This window comes from Macaca fascicularis, chromosome 2 (assembly GCF_037993035.2).
Source record: "Macaca fascicularis isolate 582-1 chromosome 2, T2T-MFA8v1.1".
Lineage (NCBI taxonomy): Eukaryota > Metazoa > Chordata > Mammalia > Primates > Cercopithecidae > Macaca > Macaca fascicularis.
Genome location: NC_088376.1, coordinates 139,474,545 through 139,499,263, shown reverse-complemented (window position 1 = coordinate 139,499,263; position 24,719 = coordinate 139,474,545). Strand labels below are relative to the sequence as shown.

Genomic DNA, 24,719 nt, shown 5'->3' with positions numbered 1-24,719 from the left:
TAACTGTAGGAAGGTTGGTACTTACTTTGAGGAAGATACAACTAAAGCATACATCATAGAGAATGTGTTCAACATCACAGAACTTGAAATACTCATGTGCTTTATTTGTATAAATTCCCATTATTCCCTCACTGCTACAAAAATAGAGAAGAAAGTAACATGAGTGTACTGACATCAATTTGAGAACTAGAACATGTTACCTTTCCAAAGTATCCATCTTGGAAATAGGGAAGGAGACTTTGCCTCATAAAAGCACATGAAGGAATGCTCAAAGGAAATACTCTAAACCTAGTTTTCCGAAATTGGTAAGCATAAGCTCTGGAGTCAGTTACAGGTTGTGAGTCTTCCACCAAGAAGAGCAACCTAACATACCAAAAAAATAAGCATTACATTCACTTAAAGTTTGACAAATTTAGCAACTCCTTTCTATTGTCTGCATTTTAGAGAACCTATTGATGCTGTTGTAACAGCTACAGTCAGAGAATAGTGAGATGTCTGGTGACATTGGCTATAGTGGTAGTAAACCGGGCACATAGTTTCGGAAGTCTTCTAACAAATATTATGTAAAAGGCTCACTAAATACCTAATACATGGTAGCTATGATTTTTGAGATATGCTATAGGAAGCCACCATAAGAAAGCCAGCATCGCATGTCTGTGAGGGGACTGTAATCCACTGAATCACCCACTAATCTTGATGCAGGTTCACAGAAGAAGCTTCCCTCAGGCTTTTTACACTCAGAGTGCATGATTATACTCATAGAAACAGTTGTTTTATTTTTAACCCATGAAAGATATGTACCCCTCTTTGCCTTGGTCACTAATTCTAAAGCTTTTTAAAGCTCGATTTTCATAATGGATTGGATCTTATGGCATGAATTTTTATTCTCCTCTGGTTCTCTTTGGATTTTATTCTCCTTGGGTTTCACTTAAAATTCAAGCCTCTTTTTTTTTTTTTTTAAAAAAAGTCTATTTTAATAGCTACCAGATATTAAGACTTTTTGTAAGACTGCAGTAATTACTAGAATATGGCATTTACACAAGCAAGACAAATACAACAAAGGAAGAGAGAAAAAAGAGGTCAAAAGCAGGCTCAAGCAGGCATGCAGACTTAATTCCCTTTAGAGATGACACTGTAGAACAGCAAAGAAAGGATTGTATCATTCATATACGGTCTGGCTCAATTGGACCCCTATAGAAAAAAAATGTATATTGAACCAATTTTATACAATGCAAATAAATGAATAAATATACAAAATTCAGGTGCATTATAATTTTAAATACGCAGGACAAAATACACTATAGAAGATAATATAGGAAAATATACTTATGACCTCAAGACAGGAAAATAGTTCTTAAACTTTTAACAAAAATCATCTTAAAAAGAAAAAGACAAATAGATTGAACTGTGTTAAATTTAAATTTTTTTGTTTATCAAAAGACACGATTAAGGCCGGGCGTGGTGGCTCAAGCCTGTAATCCCAGCACTTTGGGAGGCCCAGACGGGTGGATCACGAGGTCAGGAGATCGAGACCATCCTGGCTAACCCGGTGAAACCCCGTCTCTACTAAAAAATACGAAAAACTAGCCGGGCGAGGTGGCGGGCGCCTGTAGTCCCAGCTACTCGGGAGGCTGAGGCAGGAGAATGGCGTAAACCCGGGAGGCGGAGCTTGCAGTGAGCTGAGATCCGGCCACTGCACTCCAGCCTGGGCGACAGAGCGAGACTCTGCCTCAAAAAAAAAAAAAAAAAAAAAAAAAAAAAAAAGACATGATTAAGAGAGTGAAAAGGCAAGCAACACAGTAGAATTGGTTTCCTACGCATGAAAGCAATAATGTACTCTTCTCTAGAATCAATCACTAATGAAAACAAAGACAACTCAATTAAAATATGGAAAAATGAATTAAGTCATTGCTAGAAACCAAAGGGAGGGAGGGAGATTTCCAAATAGCCAATATATATATTAAAAAAAAAGGTGCTCAATTTCATTAGTGATCAAGAAACAGAAGCTAAACCAAAATGAGATACTTTTTACTATGGCCCCCCAAAAGGCTAAAATTTTTTAAAAGACTAATCATATCAAGTATTGTCAAGAATATAGAAAAAAAACATTACTGGAAAGAGTACAAATTAATAAAACCACTATAGACAACAATTTGGTGTTATCTTTTAAAATTGTCCTATGCATGCCCAATTGCCCTATAATTCTGCTTTCTGGTATACAACAGAGAAACATTTACACAGATCTACCAAAAGATATGTGCAAGAATAATCATAGAAGAATGCACTTAGAAATGATGTAAATTTCTAATAATAGTAAGAGTTCCACATAAACTGTATTATATTCATACAATAAAATATTATATGTGATGAGAAAAATGAACTACAGCCACCTACAACAATATAAATGGATCTCAGAAACATAGTTGGCTAATAATTCAGACTTGAAGAAATATATGCTGCATGGTTTCATTCATATAAAGTTTAAAAAGCAATAATAATTACACATTCACAAATTGAGATATGGCTTATCTTTGAGGCAGAAGGAGGAAGTCATAACTAGAAAGGGACATAATGGGTGGACCTTCTGGGAGTGCTGGTAATATCTGTTTCTGGATCTGGCTTAGTAATACTTCATTGATCTATCTGCTCATTTTTTTTTGTACTTTTCTGTATATACTATACTTCTAGGGAAAAGAAGAGCATAAATTAATACCTTAAAACAATCTTGTCCAACCTACAGCCCCTCAGGCTGCATGCAACCTGGGATGACTTTGAATGTGTCCCAACAAAAATTCGTAAACTTTCTTAAAATGTTATGAGATTTTTTTGCAATTTTCTTTTTAGTTTATCAGCTATTATTAGAATTAGTTTATTTTATATGTGGGCCCAAGACAATTCTTCTTCCACTGTAGCCCAGGCAAACCAAAAGATTGGATACTCCTGCTTTAAAACATAATTAACATTTCAGTGGATTTCCATCAAAACTCTTTATTATTTGTATTTGCTGTTTATTTGTTTTTGGTTTTCTTGTTGTTCCAATAATGTTATTTATTTATTTATTTTCCTTTTTTTATTTCAATAGGTTTTTGGGGAACAGGTGGTGTTTGGTTACATGAATAAGCTTTTTAGTGGTGATTTCTGAGATTTTGGTGCACCCATCAACTGAGTCATGTACACTGTACCCAATATGTAGTCTTTTATCCCTCACCACCCCCCACCCTTTCTCCCAATCCCCAAAATCCAATGTATCATTCTTATGCTTTGTGTACACATAGCTTAGCTCCCACATATGAATAAGAACATATGATGTTTGATTTTCCATTCCTGAGTTACTTCACTTACAATAATAGTCTCCAATTCCATCTAGGTTGCTGTGAATGCCATTATTTCATTCCTTTTTATGGCTGAGTAGTATTCCATGCTATATATACCACATTTTCTTTATCCACTTGTTATTGATGGGCATTTGGACTGGTTTGATATTTTTGCTATTGCAAATTGTGCTGCTATAAGCAAGTGTGTGAAAGTTTTTTTTTTTGTTGTTGTTTTTGTTTTTTTTTTTTGGTATAATCACTTGTTTTCCTCTGGGTAGATAACAAGTAGTGGGATTGCTGGATCAAATGGTAGATCTACTTTTAGTCCTTTAAGGAATCTCCACACTGTTTTCCATAGTGATTGTACTAGTTTACATTCCCACCAACAGTGTAAAAGTGTTCCTTTTTCAATACATCCATGCCAATGTCTATTATTTTTTGATTTTTTGATTATGGCAATTCTTGCAGGAGGGAGGTTGTATTGCATTGTGGTTTTGATTTACATTTTCCTTATAATTGGCAATGTTAAGTATTTTCCCATTTGTGCTTGTTTGCCATTTGTATACCTTCTTTTGAGAATTGTCTATTCATTTCCTTAGTCCACTTTTTAATGGAATGGTTTGTTTTTTTCTTGGTGATTTTAGTTCCTTGTAGATTCTGGATATCAGTTATTCATTGGATAAATAGATTGTGAAGATTTTCTCCCACTCTGTGGGTTGTTTGTAAACTCTGATGATTATTTCTTTTGCTGTGCAGAAGCTTTTTAGTTTAATTAAGTCCCATCTATTTATCTTCGTTTTCGTTGTGTTTGCTTTGTGTTCTTGGTCATGAAATCTTTGCCTAAGTCAATGTCTAGAAGCGTTGTTCCAATGTTATTTTCTATTATCTTTATGGTTTCAGGTCTTATGTTTAAGTCTTTGATCCATCTTGAGTTGATTTTTGTGTAAGGTGAGAGATGAGGATCCAGTTTCATTCTTCTACATGGGACTTTCCAATTATCCCAGCACCATTTGTTGAATAGGGTGTCCTTTCCACACTGTATGTTTTTGTTTGCTTTGTTGAAGATCAGTTGACCGTAAGTTTTTGGCTTTATTTCTGGGTTCTTCATTCTGTTCCATTGGTCCATGTGCCTATTTTTATACCAGTACTATGTTGTTTTGGTGACTATGGCCTCAGAGAAAAGGGTGAAGTCAAGTAACGTGATGCCTCCAGATTTGTTCTTTTTGCTTAGTCTTGCTTTGGCTATGTGGGCTCTTTTTTGTTCCATATGAATTTTAGGATTGTTTTTGCTAGTTCTGAAAAGAATGATGGTGCTATCTTGATGGGAATTGCACCGACTTTGTAGATTGCTTTTGGCAGTGTGGTCATTTTCACAATATTGATTCTCCCCATCCATGAGCATGGGATGTGTTTCCATTTGTTTGTTTTGTCTATGGTTTCTTTCAGCAGTGTTTTGTAGTTTTCCTTGTAGAGGTCTTTCACATCCTTGGTTAGGTATATTCCTGATTGTTTGTTTGTTTGTTTGTTTTTGCAGCTATTGTGAAAGAGGTGGAGTTCTTGATTTGATTTTCAGCTTGGTCACTGTTGGTAGATAGCAGAGCTACTGATTTGTGTACTTTAATTTTGTATCTGGAAACTTTGGTGAATTCATTTACCAGTTCCAGGAGCTTTTTGGATGAACTTTAGGGTTTTTTAGGTATACAATCATAACATCAGCAAACAGAGACAGTTTGACTTCCTCCTTACCAATTTGGATGCCCTTTCTTTCTTTCTCTTGTCTGAATGCTCTGACTAGGACTTCCAGTATTATGTTGAATAAAAGGAGTGAAAGTGGGCATCCCTATCTTTTTCCAGTTGTACATCTTACTGGATTAATCTAGGAAAGTTGTATATTTCCAGGAATTTATCCATCTCCTCTAGGTTTTCTAGTTTATGCGTGTGAAGGTGTTCATAGCAGCCTTCAATAATCTTTTGTATTTCTGTGGTATCAGTTGAAATATCTCCCGTTTGATTTCTAATAGAGCTTATTTGGATCTTCTCTCTTCTTTTTTTTGGTTAATCTCACTAACAGTCTATCAATTTTATTTATCTTTTCAAAGAGCCAGCTTTTTGTTTGATCATTCAGGAGCAGATTGTTTAATTTCCATGTATTTGCCTGGTTTTGAGGGATCCTTTTGGAGTTGATTTCCAATTTTATTTCACTGTGGTCTGAAAGACTACTTGATATAATTTTGATTTTCTTCAATTTACTGAGACTTGTTTTGTGGTCTATCATATGGTCTATCTTGGAGAATGTTCCATGTGCCCATGAATGGAATGTATATTCTGCAATTGTTGGATAGAATTTTCTGTAAATATCTGTTAAGTTCATTTGTTCTAGAATATAGTTTATGTCCATTGTTTCTTTGTTGACTTTCTGTCTTGATGACTTGTCTAGTGCTGTCAATGGAATATTAAAGTCCTCCACTATTATTGTGTTGCAATCTATCTCATTTCTTAGGTCTAGTAGTAATTGCTTTATAAATTTGGGAGCACAAGTGTAGGTGCATATGTATTTATAATTGTGATATTTTCCTGTTGGACTAATCCTTTTATCATTATATAATGTCCCTCTTTGTTTCTTTAAACTGCTGTTGCTTTAAAGTATGTTTTCTCTGATATAAGAATAGTTACTACTGCTTGCTTTTGGTGTCCGCTTGCATGGAATATCTTTTTCCACCCCTTTACTGTAAATATATTTGAGTTCTTCCATGTTAGTTGAGTCTCCTGAAGACAGCAGAAACTTGATTGGTGAATTCTCATTTATTCTGCCATTCTGTATCTTTTAAGTGGAGCATTTAGGCCGTTTACTTTCAATGTTAGTATTGAGATGTTAGGTACTATTCTATTCACCATGCTATTTGCTGCCTGAATACCTTGTGGTTTTTCTGATTGTTTGTTTGTTTTCATTGTGTTATTGTTATATAGGTTCTGTGAGATTTATGCTTCAAGGAGGTTCTATTTTGCTGTATTTTGAAGACTTGTTTCAAGATTTAGAGCTCCTTTTAGCAATTCTTGTTGTGCTGCCTTGGTAGTGGCAAATTCTCCCAGCATTTATTTGTCTGGAAAAGACTGTCTTTCCTTCATTTATGAAACTTACTTTAACTGGATACAAAATTCTTGGCTAATAGTTGTTTTGTTTAAGGAGGCTAAAAATAGAACCCCAATCCCTTTTAGCTTGTAGGATTCCTGGTGAGAAATCTTCCGTTAATCTGATATGTTTTCCTTTATAGGTTACCTGATGCTTTTGTCTCATAGCTATTAAGAGTCTTTCCTTTGTCTCAACTTTAGATAACCTCATGACTATGCGCCTAGGTGATTATCTTTTTGTGAAGAATTTCCCATATGTTCTTTGAGCTTCTCGTATTTGGATGTCTAGATCTCTAGCAAAGCTGGGTAAGTTTTCCTGGATTATTTTCTCAAATATATTTTCCAAATTGTTAGATTTCTCTTCTTCCTCAGGAACACCAATTATTCTTAGGTTTGGATATTTAACGTAGTCCCAATCTTCTCGGAGGCTTTGTTTATTTATTTTTTAATTATTATTATTATTGTTTTGACTTTGATGGACTGGGTTAATTTGAGAGGCTTGTCTTAGAGCTCCGAAGTTCTTTCTTCTGCTTGTTTCATTCTATTGCTTAGACTTTCCAGTGCATTTTACATTTATCTGTGTCCTTGATTTCCAGAACTTGAGATTGTTTTTTATTTACACTATTTCACTGAAGAATTTTCCTTTCATTTCCTGTATCATGTTTTTAATTTCTTTAAGTTGGACTTCACCTTTCTCTGGTGACTTCTTTTTCCTTTCTTTTTTTTTTTTTTTTTTTTTTTTGAGACAGAGTCTCGCACTGTCACTCAGGTTGGAGTGCAGTAGTGGCGTGATCTCAGCTCACTGCAAGCTCTGCCTCCCGGATTCATGCCATTCTCCTGTCTCAGACTCCTGAGTAGCTGGGGCTACGTGTGCCTGCCACCACGCCCAGCTAATTTTTTGTATTTTTTAGTAGAGACAGGGTTTCATCATGTTAGCCAGGCTGGTCTTGATCTCCTGACCTCATGATTCACCTGCCTCAGCCTCCCAGAGTGCTGGGATTACAGGTATGAGCCACTGTGCCTGGCCTCTGGTGACTTCTTGATTAACTTAATAATTAACCTTCTGAATTATTTTCCTGGTAATTCAGAAGTTTCATCTTGGTTTGGATCCATTGCAGGTAAGCTGGCATAATCTCTTGGGGGTGTTGAAGAACCTTATTTTGTCATATTACGAGAATTGTCTTTCTGATTTCTTCTCATTTGGGTACATTATGTCAGAGGCAATATCTGGGATTCAAGGGCTGCTGTTCAGATTCTTTTGTCCCATGGCATGCTCCCTTTATTTGGTGTTCTCCCCCTTCCCCTAGGAATGGGGCCTCTTGAGAGCTGAACTGTAGTGATTGCTTTGCTCTTCTGGATCTAGCACCCAGTGGAGCTACCAGGCTCTGGTTTGTACTGGGGAGTGTCTGCAGAGTCCCATAATGTGCTCCATCTTTAGGTCTTGCACCTGTGGATACCATCACCTGCTCTGGTGGAGGTAGTAGGGGAGTGAAGTGAACTCTGTGAGGGTCCTTGGTTGTGTTTTTGTTTAGTGCTGTTTTTGTGTTGGTTGGCCTCCAGCCAGAGATGGCACTTTCAAGAGTGCATCAGCTGTGGTCCTATAGGGAGGATGCAAACATGCCCTAGGGACATTTTGTTAAGTATTCAGGTTTCTCAGGTGGTGGGCAGGGCGATAGAGCTTTCAAGAGATTGTGATTGTTGTCTTTGGCTACCAGGACACATAGAAAAAGACCACCAGATGAGGATAGGGATAAGGTGTGTCTGAGCTCAGCCTCTCCTTGGGTGAGGCTTGCTGCAGCTGCTGTGAGGGATGGGGGTACATTTCCCAGTGTGATGGAGTTAGGGCTGCCTCTGCTGAGTCATACAATTCACCAAGGAAGTGAGGAAAACTGGCAGTCACAGGCCTCACCCCACCCACACACAGCCTGAGTCCTAAAGGCCAGTCTCACTCCCACCATGCCCCACCCGCCCCCAACAGCACTGAGTCTATTTCCAGGCAGCTAGTGACCAGGGTTGAGAACCTGCCCCAGACCACCAGCCTCCCTGTTGAGGAAGCAAGCAGATTCAAAGTTTCTCTGCATCTCAGGGAGCCTGCAGCAGTGATCAAGTTCTTTCAAACGGTTTGTGGATTCTGTCAGCTTTCCTGGTATGTTCCTGGGGTAGTTTCGGGGGCAAACGTTCATGATGTGAGTCTCCACATGCTGCTCTGTTCCTCCCAGCAGGAGCTGCAAGCTAGTCTTGACTCTTACCTGCCTTCTTCTGTCCTGTACTTACTATTTAAACAGCTGAGTCTGATGTACTTTGTAGACAATGTTGGATATATATTCAGATAATTATATATAAATTATTACTTATAAATGCTCTTTGTATTATATATTTATTTATATATAAATAAACAATAGAAATATTTGCCTCATCCTTTAATGCAAAAAAGGTCACTATAATTTGAACCAATCTTATAAATCTTAGAAGCAAAATCTTTACATGCTATGTTCATAAATTCCTTGAAACCATTTGTCAAATAACATAAGAGTAATACACAAGCATTTCAGCTTGTGCATCTGTCTCAGTTTTGTAAATCAGAAACTCCCAGTTTTGATAGAATGGATCCCTTACTTTCTGATATTTTCCTCTCCCATCCCAACTCTTAGCCTGTGCAATTTTATTCAAATGAACTAAAAAGACTAGCTCCTGCTGAATATAAGTAGAAGTAGGCAGTGGGAGAAGGCCTGAATTTTGAAAAAGTACCATTTCTGATAAGATACATAAATAGATTTCCAGCAGCGATAGTGTGGAAAAAATGAGGCTAAAGCATTGAATAATCTGCTTCCCTGTTGATTTTAAATATAAATATAACAGTGGCTTGCTATGATTTAACCATGCAACTGCTTACAGTCTATTTGTTTAGGATCTGAATTATTTTTAAAAGCAAAGTTTTCTCCTTGATATGATACCAATTCATGGTTATGCTGTGATTTCATTAAGACAAATTGAGAATATTAAATCCGTTGTAACATCGTTTATGCTATTTGAAAATGATACTGAAAAAATCAATACTAATTTACCAACTTTTTTAATTTAAGAAATTAAAGAAAAAATATTTCTTCATGATTTTTGTTCAGCTAGTTCTTTTCTGATGTAGAAAAAAGGTTAAAACCATTTAGCATTTTCATTTATAATTAGGTATGCATTACCTACTTGATACACACTTCACAATTATCAGAGACTTTACAATTTCCAAATGCATTTTTAAGTGTTATTTTTAAAGCTTCCTGTCCTGGGTCTTAATTTCTTTTTCTGATATAAATGCACTTTATCACCGTATCATCGGGATCATGTATAACTGCTTTTACATTTCTTATATATGAAATAATTTTAAAGACATTTGGAAACTCTTAACATTTATTTCTAAATGTGAGGCGTTTTGTTTCTGCTTATAAGACCCTAGCCGAAAGATAGAAATAAAAATATATATCACCTTTAAATACACAAACATCTTAGAATCCTTCTGTAAGGAGTCAAAGACCTTTATGTTACGACTTTACCTTTCTTTGTTTTTCTTTGAATATGGCATTAAATTCATGAGAATTCTGATTTACTTCCCCTGTCTACAAAATAAATATATATTTAAAAAGTTGCTTCAAGATGTTAGAAATTCTGGGTCTGCTGTAGGTGAGTTGACCTTGGGCAAGTAACATAGTTGTCCTGCCTTTTAATGTCTTCACCTGTAAAACATGGTTAAGAATAGCTTACAGGTATAGAATAAAGATGAATAGCATGGCAGGTGTAAAACCCTTTGCATTCCTCTGGAAAAAAATTATGATGATTGTAAATGCCTACATGTTTATAGCCCTTTAAAATGCATTCTTACTGCATTTTAACCTTGAACCATTTAAAATCAATCCTGTGATGTGGTGCAAGAATTCTTTAACTCCATCATATAAGTTATTATAAATCTGAGGTTTGGGATGTCCCCTAAGTATGTGTACTATGGTTTTAATAATATTAGTAGTATCAAAACAAGGCAGACTAACATATTTAAGGAAATAGTATGTGGTATTTAAAACTACTTTTTTTTTTTTTTTAGATGGAGCCTCATTCTGTTGCCTAGGCTAGAGTGCAGTAGAACGATCTCAGCTCACTGCAACCTCTGCCTCCTGGGTTTACACGATTCTCCTCCCTCAGCCTCCTGAGTAGCTGGGATTACAGGAGTATACCACTACACCCAGCTAAGTTTTTGTATTTTTAGTAGAGATGGGGTTTCACTATGTTGGCCAGACTGGTCTTGAACTCCTGACCTTGTGATCCACCCGCCTCGGCCTCCCAAAGCACTGGGATTACTGGTGTGAGCCACTGAGCCAAGCTTCAAACTTCATTTTATAAACAACTTCAACATCCTTAACATTGTTCAGGATGGTTCCATCGCTCTTAGGATAAGCAGTAAAACACAAAACTTGGCCTATTAATAGTTGTATGGCCAGACCCCTGCCTCTCTCGCCATCTTCAACTCATACCAGTCTGTCAGTTGCCCTTGCCCTCTGCTTTCCACATAATACATTTGGTCCTCATAGTAACGCTATATGAAATGGGCAATACTGGCACACCCATTTAACCATAAATTAACACATGTACACAATGTCATACTGAGTGTTGAATATTGTACTATGATGGATTTTCGCATGTTTCTTTGGCATCTCATAATATCTCTAAATTATCGTATCGCTTGAAGATTAGGCTTGGATATGAAGGACTACCTATAAGTGGTTCCAAATTAGTTTTCAGTCTCAACCTAGAAAACCAGTCATTTCTGATCCCTAGCTTTCTGCATTTCAGTTCTCAGCTCTTTTGCCCACCTCCCCAAACGTTCTTCGATACTTGAAGATTGTTCACACAACTGCATTTCCTCTTAGTGTTCTTCCAACCTGTACTTTCTTCACCCACTTTCTCTGTCTAGAACACAAACTAACATGTCAAGGTTCAATGCAAGCCCATTCCCTTTGAAAGGCTTCCCTTGCCTTTTCTCCAATTCAGACAAACTTCACTACTTCTCACTTTGAGCTCCACTCTGTTATAGGTTAATTTCACCTTTCTCACTTCACTTGATGTTTTGAGACAGTGCAGTAGGTGGTAGGAGCATGGACTCTCCACTCTGTCTGGATTTGAAAACGGACTCTGCCACATACTGTGTGTGATTTTAGGCAAGCTAGTTCATTCTTCTATGCCTCAATCTCTGCTTATCTGAAAGTGAAGATTGTGATACTCTCAGAGGGTTATCGTGAGGATCAATGGAGCTAATTTACATAAAGAGTTTGGAACAATGCCTGCCACATAATACTTTGTAAGCGTTAGCAATTTCCTTTATTTTCCTTTTCTTCTTATTTTTAATTGTATTAAAGGTTTCTCACCTGTCTGCTCGGTGAAGACAGGAAGTAGCTGTTTCTTATCTACCATTTAATCTTTAGGACCTAGTGTAGTGCTTGATGCATATAAATTAGGTGTTCTCCGGTTGCTTGGAGGATGAATAAATGAAGGGTCAATTAGGAGGCTCCAGCCCAGCTGCCTTTCCTTCTGCAATAATGGAGCAAACTTATTTAAAATGCTAGCTGTGATTAAACATTAAACAGTGCAGGATCAAAAAGTCCCATTCATGACTACCTTTTATCATAAATGTTTATCTTTTCATTGGTAGAGTTATATATTATAAGGGCCTTTAAAAATTACATCTGAGTGATATCATGGGTTTCTTTCAAAACACCTATCTCATTTTCTCAAGGATGACATTTTAAACAGCAATGACAGATGTAATATTCTCACACACAAGTACAGAGTAATTCATTAACATACATACCAAAGGAAGAGGTCTACATTCAACCTTTACCACCAAAGTCTTTGAGAAATAAACGAAATTCAAAGTAGCTACAAGTGATTTTAGAAGTCAAACTAGTTTTATCATTCAAGAATGCCAGGATGATAACAGAGCCCTTTGGTGACTAGACACCTGCTGAATTTGTTTTAGGGTAGAGTTTGGGTTGGGGAAGAAAGAGGTACTTAAATTAGGATCTACCTGAGTATTTGGAAGGACAGATTATATGACAACAGTGGAAAGAGACTTTTGTAATCAAATAATTCAAAATATACTTTAGCTAAGTCCAGAGAAGTGGATGACTTGTGTAAGTTACATAGTTGGTTAAAGACAGATTTGATTTAGGAGTATATTTCACCACAGGTAGTTTTTATACACAGGCCACATTTCAGGATGATTTCATGATGAGACGATTCATGATGAAGCAGAGTGTTACAGTCTGTGTCTAAAATAAATTCAAAGTGTGCGTTTGGATTACTGAATACCAGGATAAAAGTGACAAACAAAAGCCATCAATTATCTAGAAGTATGTCCCTGCAGCATTTCTACCACGGACAGGGTATATTCTGAAAGGTTGTCCATAGGACCATTTGTTCTGAAGGTCAAAGTGACATTTTGCAATAGACTGCCAACTGACGGGAAGCAAGGGAGTTGATATATTTTTATTTTGATGCATAGCTTGTTCTTATCTATGAGAGTTCATAGGAGTGGGGCTTCTGGACCCGTTTTTTCTATCAGTAAGTAGACTGGCGATCTCATATTAAATGTTTAATCTCTGTCTCACTTTGGATTCCTTAGAAGCAGAGCCTGAGGCAAGGATTCAAGTGCGTATAATTTATTGAGGGAATCTTCTTAGGAGAAAGGCAGGGAGGGATGAAGGAAAAAGCAAATGAAGAAGCTAATTAAGGTGTCGCAGCTGTTGTGTAGTTTCAGCCTGATCCCATGGAGAGGTCTGGGGCATGAAATGCAAAAAGGGATATCTGCGGGTGTTACTAGCTGGAGGTTGGCATATCACTTGCAAAAGTGGATGTGGACAAGGAAGCACCAGCATCTACTACCAGGCTTATTTGAACCATTCTGTACTGAAGATATGGTTTATTATTTAGACAATTACTGTGCCAGCAAATGAAACAAAGAAAGAAGGCCCACATGAAGTATGTGGTCAGTGTTTGAGAAGGACTCAATACCGTAAGATGAAGTGCATGAGTTTTAGAGTCTGAAGTCTTCTTTTTCTATACACAAGTTCCAACTTTTCTCTAACAACATACTTTAAGAAAGCCCCAATCTCAGTGAGCCTCAGGCTTCTAATCTGTAAAATGGGGACAATGATAGCAACTGCCTCCTACAGCTGTTGTCCAATTCAAGTGAAATCATATATGTCAAACCACATGTATTATATTTGACATGAAAACAGAAGAACAAGAAACTAGCCTTATAGAAAGTTTTAAAATGTAAACTAGAAGAGTTTTCCATAAGAAACTCAAGTGGTTTGAAATATACAGATGTTTGTCCAAGTTGAAAGAGGTAATAATAGTGAAAGGAAGAATTAGAATTGTCATTTCCCTAGGGTCCATAATGGATCAGGGACTTGACATTCATTTTCTCAGTGACTCCATGTCACTGTCCTATGTGGTGGCTACTGCTGTATTCTCATTGTATAGATTTCTTAACAGAGGCTTAATGTTGTTAAGAAATGACCTAATTTCATACTACGAGATATTTGACGAAAAGAATTTGAACTCAGACCTCTCTATTCACAAAATCTCAGCATTTAACTACTGTGGTTATCCTAGCAAAGGCCTTGTCTATCAAAATTGATATTGTTAAAAATTTATGAAGGAGGTTGTGAGGAATTATAATGAAGATGAAGATGCAGTTCATGCACTTTAGGAACTTTTCATTTGGTTGGGGACTTGCATTTATACCCTCTACTCTTTCTGTTTCCACACTCTAGCATATGTCTCCCTGGATACAATAAGAAATATTTCAGACAGGACACCACCACCATGTTGTGATTCTTGTTTTTGCAAGCTCTTAAAGCCTAAGATCCTCTAACTTTGCAGAAGAAAGATTAGTTAATGGATATAGGCCATTTTACTTTCTGCATTAATGGTAATAGAAATGCTCTTCAAGAACAACAGTCATACACCTTCTGCCCCAAAACAGAAAATTTTATGATAAGATGGGAAAGTTAATAAGGACAGAAAAATTGATTTGTCCCATTTAGCCAGATGAAAGCATACAATTTCCTCTTAATTGAGACTTTCTCTGATATGGCATAGACAAAACAAGTTTTAACTAGGGAAATTTCTAGTTGCAAGAAATTTTTAAGGCAGAAAGAAGGTATGATTTAATAATGTAGGACATTTTAAAACATATTTTTGTTAAAAAGTACAGAACAAAGGAGAAGAAAGAATGGTTATATAAAAGAATGCATTAATTTGAGATGTAGACATTCAACTGTTTTCAAGAGTAGATAGAATCATAACTCTAGAGAAACTCAAGGGTATAGCCAATAAACATGCTATATGGAGTATCCTTTACCAAAGAGTCAAATTTATGATTACGAGATCTGATTCATATCATGTGTATGTTGTAGGGTCATCTCCTACCTAAGCAGGAGAAATAAACAATTACTGTGGCAGAATCATTCAAAGTCTGGAACAATTCATTTCTATAACATAAGTTTCTATGTTATTTTGTTCCCTATTATTTTTCCAGGTGATGGTCTTAGCTGAAATGAAGAAATCAAGTGTTATAAATATTTTTATCCTATGTCCCAAAGTAGCCACTGGCCCTTTTCCACCTTCTATTTAGGTAAATAGACTTCCACATTCACTTCTTACTTCCATAGATACAAATACATTTGGATACACTTAGCAATGTATTTATGTGTGTATATCTGTATATATGTTTATGTGTGTGCATGTGTGTATGTGTATGTGGTGTGTGTAAAATCAGAAGTAAGGTCATCCTCACAATGGTCAACATAAAGAGAACTCTGTGTAGACCAAGTGATCTCTGGTGTAGAATAACCTTTGGAACATAAGACTTGCAATGAGAAACAGACCCAGTTATTAATTCATGTATTTACTGATGACTGAAATAGTTTCACAAGGTGAGTTTTGGGCACATATTTATTAATAAAATTTCAGAACAATTAATTTTTCAAAGTAAGAGGTAGTGTAGACATTTCTATGAGCCCTACAGGTATAGCAGCTCACTTTTTGGCTCTTTGGATAGATCCTCTGGGACATAATGGCTGGTGCAAAGGGAGAAATGCAAGCCTTCTACTTTATCCACATCAACAGATATAATTACTCTCAAACAAGGCCTTTGCTGAATCCAATATGAAACATTTCAGTCCCTGGAAACACTATATATAAAGGATATTAGACGCAGTATGTCTATTGTTCATCTGCTAATGTCCCCAAATGTCACCAAGGTAATTACTTGGATGACATTTATGTGATGCAGCTGGACATTGTTAAAGTTAATATAAAACCTGCCTTTGGCAACCACTTTATTTCCACCTACATCAAACTGTGGGTGCATGATTGCTTTTCTTGGGAGAACGCCCACCTCCCCCAGATGACATCTCTGCCCTCAGCTTTTTCTTCCTTTGCTCTCCACATTAATATCCAATGCAAAAGAAAAAGGAAAGTAATGCTATATCATATATCTTTATATTAATATTTATGTTTGGAACTTTTAGAAATGTTTCTAAAACTAATTCACAAAATATAATAATGTTGATCTTTTCTCTGTTTTTTTTTTCTTTTTCAGAAGCAGGTTTCTAATATACCCAGGAATCTAGATTCACAAAATGAAGATTGTCAAAAGTCCATAAATTTATATTCATTCTCAATATATTATTGGCAAAGCGAGATTTTTAAAATGTGTGTATCAGAAGAATATTACATTTTCAGAGACACAGATTACAAAATTTACCCCCAAACTCACATGCAAATTGGAGCTTTGCCTTCCGACTCAGAATTGTCCCCAGAAGATTGGTGGCCAGGCACTGGTACATGCCAATATCTTGATCTGTGTGGGGGCTACTGATTGCAAGACTGCCTCCATCCAACCTGTAGTGATAACTCATAGTAAAATCAATGTCTGTGCCATTTTGCTTCCACCTTCAAGGAAAAAAAAATAAAATTATGCTTATAATATACAGAGTCAATCACTCTTTGACTTAAACAACATGTAGTTCTAATTCCTGAAACTATAAAAAACACCAAAAAACAAAACATGATTACAGGTGGAGGGAATCCTACCAGTTTTATCAAAGGTGACTGTCTTGGTGGGTTCGGTGATGTCAGTAACTAGATTATTTGAAAGATATACTCTGTATACGTTACATTCACCCAAATGTATACAAAGAGGAAACAGAACTCTTGACATGAGAAGTAAAAATTAGACAGTCAGTCAATAATACTGGCCAACCTATTCCTTTAGCGACTTTTCAAATAACATATACCTTACCTGAACATCCACAACTGGTAGCACAAAATTGAATGTCAAAATGATTTAAAGATAGGAATTCAAGAAGCGTATATTAAAAATGGAAAGAATAATTTTACAATGCCAATTCAAGGCTGAAAACAAAACAATAATAATCTGACTACTTTAGAACATGATTGCCTCTGTTAGTATGTCACTTGCAAAATTAATCATGTTGAAAATATTTCAATGGTACTTAGAAATGCCAAACTAAAATTATACTTTAGCAAAGCAAATGCTGTTTGAGAGGTTTTTATTTTGAGAAGCAAACATTCTTTTGGCTTAGCTATTAGTCAACAATTCTTTAGTACATGAATTAACTAGCTGAAGGGTCTTAGAGGTATATTTACTTTCAAAGATTCCTAACTAGTTTTAGAAATTTTATTTGGTCATTTTTAAGACAAATGAATACCTAATAATTATCTCTAACCAGACTCACTTTTCCTGCCTTGAAACTTTCAACTCCATCAAAATCTCCAAATATTGTGAAGCATGACTCTTACATATCTAATGAGATACATTCCTAGGGCACAGGCTGTATGTAGTTGCATAGACCATTTTTTAAAATAGACACTTAAAAATATTGAATAATGACAACCAATTGTACGTGTAGAAAAATATCTTTTCTCACTCATTGCTAGGTTCATGGCTGAGGTCTCTAAAAGGAAAGGAAGATTAATAAGACAAAAACATGTAATTTTATTTAATATAAATATTCCATGACATGAAAGCCTTCAGAAAAAAATAATCCTAAAAAACAGGAAAATCTGTGTGTTTTTTTTTTTTTTTTTTTTTTTTTTTTTTGAGACGGAGTCTCGCTCTGTCGCCCAGGCTGGAGTGCAGTGGCCGGATCTCAGCTCACTGCAAGCTCCGCCTCCTGGGTTCATGCCATTCTCCGGCCTCAGCCTCCCGAGTATCTGGGACTACAGGCGCCCACCACCTCGCCCGGCTAGTTTTTTGCATTTTTTTTTTGTAGAGACTAAAAAAGAGGATGGAGATCGAGGATGGTCTCGATCTCCTGACCTCGTGATCCACCCGTCTCGGCCTCCCAAAGTGCTGGGATTACAGGCTTGAGCCACCGCGCCCGGCCAACCTGTGTGTTTTTAATGCTAGTTTTGATGAAGAGTAGACAGTCTTGCAGAAGTATGATTGTAAAAAGAGGGTATGATCTAATGGTAAGAAACTGACAGGAACTTAGCAAGGCTTTTTTTTCCCAGTTCTTCTTGGATTCTCTGTCTTTGAGGAGGAAAAGGGTGTTTCTTTCTTCTGGGTATAGAAAGGATACCTCTGGAATAAAGGTTTTATGACTTGCTTCAGAGAAGAAGAGTGAGGGGAAGGTGAGAATGATCTTCCTGCTTTTGCTATTTTCTCAAATGCCAAGATGCCATATTTTGAGGTGGTGTATCCTAAACCCCATCACAGTCATCTAGGAAAACAAGTGAATGATCTTTTCCTATGGAATACAGCCAATTTCCAAACTGTGTTTTTTAGAGTTTATGCCAGCTTTGCTATGATTCTCCCCTTTATACCAAAATCATATTAAAAATATTTTGGTGGCAGTGGTTAATTTTTTAAAAAATGGCATTTTACAGAATTAATTCAAAGAGGTTGGGCAGATGCCTGTAATCTCAGCACTTTGGGTGGCCGTGGTGGGCAGATAACTTGAGGACAGGAGTTTGGGACCAGCCTGGGCAACATGGCAAAACCCCGTCTCTACTAAAAATACAGAATTAATTCAAATGTCATTGACTTCTTCAGGTGCATCTTCAAACATCCCATGGGGGAGAATCTGACAAATGCCTACCAAAGTAGAAAAGAAATATGAACTTAGGTAATCCACTACCTTGTTAAAGACATGATGTGATGGATCAGATACCAAATCAATCAAAGGTTTTGAACCAACTCTGTTAACGTTCAAATTATTTAGCCATTTCCTGCACACTTGAAAGTTGAAAGACAACAGTCAAAGAGTACATTTCATTTGCCTATATTTTCTGTGATCATTTTTTTCCTAGAGGAATTTGTAGAGGCTGCTCCTTGTTTTCAATATTAGGGTAAGAAAAAAGTAAAGAAAAACAAACAAAAAACAAAAATAAAACCCTTCAAAACTTTTCTTTCTTTAGGCCTCTCTCAAGACACCAATATTCTCCTTGCCAGCACTCTAATATAGTTTTTGATAATTTGCTTACAGGGCAGGATCTTTAGACTTCCATGTTTCCTATCGTTTTCAAAGCACAGGATATACCATACTTAGTTTGCCAGCTCTTTAATTTTGGAATCAATCACTGAAATAACTGCTGTCATCATTACATGCTCCTAATTAAGCTCAGTAATTGTTTTTCAACACAAATTCAAAGTTGTTGGCTTAGCTGCAGCAAATGAATTTTTCACAGTATCCCCATAATCATTCTGATCACTATGGTACAATGATTATTAAACTGCGCATATAGAGCAGAGGTTCAACTCCTGGTGTGGGCTTTGTCCTAATTAATATGTCTAAATCAATGGAGAAACAGTATTAATGAATTCAAATGATTGTCATGCACACGTTTCTGATAGAATTGCATATTGACAAGTGTCATCCTATGATGCAACCTAGGAAGTGTGTTTTAAATGATTACTTTTAGCATCTGAATTAATATCATATTAGTTCCAGAAAACATAATGGATGTGAACTAAAACCTTGACCCTTTGTTGGGAAACATCCTTCACTTTTAAGTAGTTCAGTCCTGTGTCAAGAATAATGGCTGGGCCAGGCACGGTGGTTCACGCCTGTAATCCCAGCACTTTGACAGGCCAAAGCAGGTTGATTACCTGAGGTCAGGAGTTCAATACCAGCCTGGCCAAAATGGTGAAACCCCATCTCTACTAAAAAAAAAAAACACAAAAATTAGCAGGGCATGGTGGCACACGCTTGTAATCCCAACTACTCGAGAGGCTGAGGCAGGAGAATTGCTTGAGCCCAGGAGACAGAGGTTGCAATAAGTTAAGATCGCACCACTGCACTCCAGCCTGGCTGACAGAGCGAGACTCTGTCTCAAAAACAAAAACAAAAACAAAAAAGAATAATGGTTGTGGGCTGTGTTTGTTGGCTGTCTTTCTGTAATTGTGTGTTTTTGTGTGTGTGTGTGTGCGCGCGCGCATGTGCGGGCTTGTGCGTGTTGGTGTTTTTCAAAATTAGGCTTTGCTTTAGAATTACATGGTATGTTTGTTGAAAGTATGTGTTTCTTTTCTGAGTTTCATTTATTTTTAATTGACAAATAATGGTGGCACATATTTATAGGGAATAATGTGATGTTTTCATACATGTACACATTTTGTAATGATCAAATCAGAGTAATGAGCATATTCATTACCTCAAAAATCTATCATTTGTCTGTGGTGACAGCATTCAAAATCTTCTCTTCCAGCTATTTTGAAATATACAATACATTATCACTAACTATAGTCCCTCTACTGTGCAAACAAATCCCAGAACTTATTCCTCCTGTCTAAAGATCACTTTGCACCCTTTGATCCAGGCGTCTCCTTTCCCTTCCTGCCCCTCCCTGACTCAGCCTCTGGTAACCTCCATTCTACACTCTACTTCTATGAGTTGATTCTATGAAATCGACATTTTTTAGATTCCACATATGAGTGAGATCAGATGATATTTGTCTCTCTCTGCCTGGCTTATTCCTGAGCCCATCCCCAGACCTCTGACAGAGAACACCAAAATCTAAATTTTAAGTTTCTCTGGGTGATTGTGATGTACACTGAATTTGAGTCTGTCACCCCTGTGGAAAGAATCCTAGTCCTAGCTTTAACATTCCCTTGCTGCATATACTTGAACAAGCCCTCTAATTTCTCCAGAAGTCATTTCACAAATTATACAATGTGTGCAATAATGTATATTCTGCTTATCTCACAGGATTGTTAAAAGGACCAAGTTGGGGGAAATGAATAAAAAGAATAGAAGGGCAGAGTGACCACATTTACAGTTTTCTTTCTTAGAGGCCTAGAGCTTCTCCAGACTTAAGGTTATGTTCATGACTAGGGTAGAGTAGACTAAATTACAGAAAGGAGTCTCCTCTGGTGACGAGGTAGAGAGGATTGTCAGAAGTCCTTTTTTCTGATAGAGAGTATATCCGGTTTAGAAATAATTTATGTGCATATTATTTCACTTTTCCAAATGAAATACATATTCTGAGATAGAACTAAGTTCATTGCTACATGATTTTGCTAGATTTTCCAGGTATAAGCAATCCTTCCAAAGCACCATCTTTGGGTAACCCATTTCTCTTCCCTTTGCACGGCTTCAGGGCTGGACTTCATATTCTCATGTGTTATGTGATCTTTGAAAGAGTAAAGGAGGCGGGGGCGGTGGCTCAAGCCTGTAATCCCAGCACTTTGGGAGGCCGAGACAGGTGGATCATGAGGTCAGGAGATCGAGACCATCCTGGCTAACACGGTGAAACCCTGTCTCTACTAAAAAATACAAAAAACTAGCCAGGCGAGGTGGCGGGCACCTGTAGTCCCAGCTACTCGGGAGGCTGAGGCAGGAGAATGGCTTGAATCCGGGAGGCGGAGCTTGCAGTGAGGGGAGATCTGAACACTGCACTCCAGCCTGGGCTACAGAGCCAGACTCCGTCCCCCCCCCCCAAAAAAAAAAAAAAAAAAAAAAAAAAAAAAAAAAAAAAAGAAAGAAAGAGTAAAGGATAATCCTTTTTCATGGGAAAGCTTAAGCTATTTCAAAAAGTTTGCTTTTCATATTGCTTATTTTCCCTGAGATTTCATTTGCTGTATGGAATTTACTAAAAGAAAGAAAACACATCTTAAAAATCAAACCCAGCCTCATTTTACGAATAAGGAAGATGATGCCATGGGAGAAAAATGATTATTCCAAAGTCACCAAGAGATTGATAGAGCTGTGACTAGAAATGATAACTCGAAGTCAAGGATTCTTTTATGTTGCTTTACACTATACCCAAGTAACCTCAAATAATGTTAGAATCTGTGAATTTTAAAGGCTTTCCTTCTAAGACCCACACATGCACACACACACACAATCTAAGGTGAATATAGTTGTGAGGCTTTTTAGAAAATAAAATTTAAGTTAGAAAGGGTCATATTAAAACTAAAATTTTACATTTTGTTGCTAATGCACATTATCTGATATACCTCTGTCCTTTGCTTTATTGGGTCTGAGTCTGACATTTAAGCATTAAAATCTTAATTCTTTCCTCACTCTCTTTCCACAGTTTCTTGCCTATGAGTAAGGGGAACAACAGACCCTGGGGTCTGCTGGAGGATGGAGGATGGGAGGAGAGAGAGGATCAGGAAAAATAACTAATAAGCACCAGGGTTAGTGCCTGGATGATGAAATAATTTGTACAACAAACCCCCATGTCAAAGATTTATCTATAAAACAAACCTGCATATGTACCCCTGAACTTAAAAGTTAAAAAATAAAGAAATGAGCCAAACCAGGTTATGGGGGCTGGAAATAACTACCTAAGTTACTTGTCTTTAGCCTTTTAGCTTAGAAGTGTCTTAGAAATAAAAGCCATTTAACAACATTGAAAAATGTCGTCTTCATTCTGTGTATTTTTTCACAGATAAAACTAATTAGCAAATTATCTTGAGAACCTATTTTATATCCTTCTACCTGTTAAAAGCCAACAGATATTTTATATAAATATGTAATTTATTTATTTGTGTGTCCATCTTATATTCAGCAAACTTTCACAAAAAGGTGTAGGAATTCTTATATTCTTTCTCTCCTAACCCCTAGGATCAACCTAATTAGCTCTCAAACATAAAATTACTACTTTAAGTATTAGGTGATCTCAATAAATGTATTAAGCAAATTTTCATATATTTAACCATATATTAAACTAATAAGACAGCTCATCATTTAAGAAAAACTAACAAATCAACGAACTCTGAATTGAGTGTCCCGAACTTGTAACGTGAAGGATCTTCTCCCAACAGATGAGTTTCGTTGGTTTGGGTATGATAAAGACAAGGAAGCTTTAGTATGTGGAATGAGAAGACATGGTTCTTCAGTTCCTTTGTTGTAAAAAGAAGATGCTGAAGTTAGCTCAAAAAAATACAAGATAAGGTAGAACTGCCTTTAGCTTTGAAGTCATTTAGCTAATTAAGTGCATTTAAGTCATTTAATTAATTAATCGAGACAATTTTAGGATCTAAATAATTATACACATCAACAGTGTATTTTTACTGCAAAATAAAATTAGGCTAAACCAGCTCATTTTGCCAAAATGAACTGAAATTGTCACTTTTTGTGTGTGTCATTTCAACTTCACATCTAAAAAACAAGACTTAAAAAAATGCTTTTAAAACTCAAAGCTACAAAAGTTTAATAAGTATTTTCTTTTCCTGTATTAACACTACATATGAAGTTTTTACCAACTATCTTTATTATTTACCTATGTATATTTATGTATGCATATATTTTTAAATTTGTAAATTCCACCCACAATATGAATCAAATTCTGCCTTTGCTGCAACTTTGTAAATAAGAACAAAAACTTACTGACCCTTTCTCCCTATAATTCCACAAATAATATGTGAGAAACAAATATAGGCTTTTTTCCTTATTTGCCAAGAGTAAAAATTCCCTTTCTGCCTTAGAGGGTACATAGCTGTCTTCAACATATTTTTCTAAAATCAGTATTTTTGGGCCACCAGTGAAGTCACATAATTTTATCTGATGAAATAAATCTAGATATCCATCTTGATTCATTCTTTATAGAACATTTTCATAATCATTGTATATGTAGCAACCGAGGCTGCAGTTCCACATCGAGGTAGGGGTGGGAAATGCAAAATAAGCTTACATTTTAGTCTTTCAAATTGAGGAAACAAATCTTTCTTTCCTTTCTCTTCATTTTTTTTTCTTTCTTTTTATCTTTCTTTTCTCCCTGGCTTCCTGTGTTACTTGCTTCCTGTCTTTCTCCCCTATCTCTCCCCTTTCTCTCTCTCTCTCTCTCTCTCTCTCTCTCTCTCTCTCTCTCTCTCAGTTCTGACCACAATATGGCAATGCATGGCACCAATTTCAAGAATAAATGTTCTAAGCAGACCTAATTAGTAAGACAGAGACATAATTACGGTTACCTGGAGCTGATGGGTAGGCGCTTAATTATTGCCTAGAAAGTGGCATGAGGGAACACCCTGGGGTACTGGAAATGCCTATATCTTTATCTGAGTGATTGTCACATGGCTGCATAACCATAGAGAAATTTCTTGAGCTGTACACTACAAATTAGGACATTTTATAAAACATTTTATTTTGTGTATGTTTTGGTTCAGTGACAAAGAATAAAATAGTGTCATGCCCAGAGGTAGGATTTTACCTATAATGAGGTGAAGGGTAACCATTAGCAGCACATTTCAGGATGACCTCAGATTTTGATAAATCCAAAGGAAAAATGACATCATGTGGCTCCTGAGTAAAAATAGGACGGCTTAAAAGCCCATCGCCTGGGAAAAGAAAAGAAAAAAATCACATGAAAAAAAAATGGCCCTGTTTTGAATGCAAGTCTATATTAAATATAAATTCAATATACATATTTAAAACGATTTTATTTTAAAACAATCTCAAATTTACAGAAAATATTATAAAAATGGACAAAGAATTTTTTTCTCTTGTAAACTAATAAATTAGTTTATATTTCCAACAAACAAGGGGCATAACACCCCCAAAACCAGCAATAACAAGAAATTAAGATTGATTCAGCACTAAACATCTAATCTTCAGGTCCCATTCTCCATTTTTTCTAATAAAATACTTTTTTTGTTGTTTTGTTTTTATTGTAGAGACAGTGTCTCACTCTGTCACCCAAGCGAAAGTGCAGTAGTGTGATCATAGCTCACTGCAGTCTCTAACTCCCGGACTCAAGTGA

At 36.4% G+C, this 24,719-nt stretch overlaps 1 protein-coding gene across 6 annotated transcripts in view; it reads right to left on the bottom strand.

The window, feature by feature from the left end:
* The window catches only part of CNTN6 (contactin 6), a 308,540-nt gene that overhangs the window by 151,624 nt on the left and 132,197 nt on the right, over positions 1–24,719 (bottom strand). For all 6 annotated transcript variants that reach the window (XM_005547638.5, XM_074033771.1, XM_005547637.5 and 3 more), the window contains exons 3-4: positions 24,171–24,297; positions 16,270–16,445 (exon numbers count right to left, since the gene is read on the bottom strand). In XM_005547638.5, coding sequence (XP_005547695.2) covers positions 16,270–16,445; positions 24,171–24,297 — 303 coding nt within the window. The remainder of the gene's footprint in view (positions 1–16,269; positions 16,446–24,170; positions 24,298–24,719) is intronic.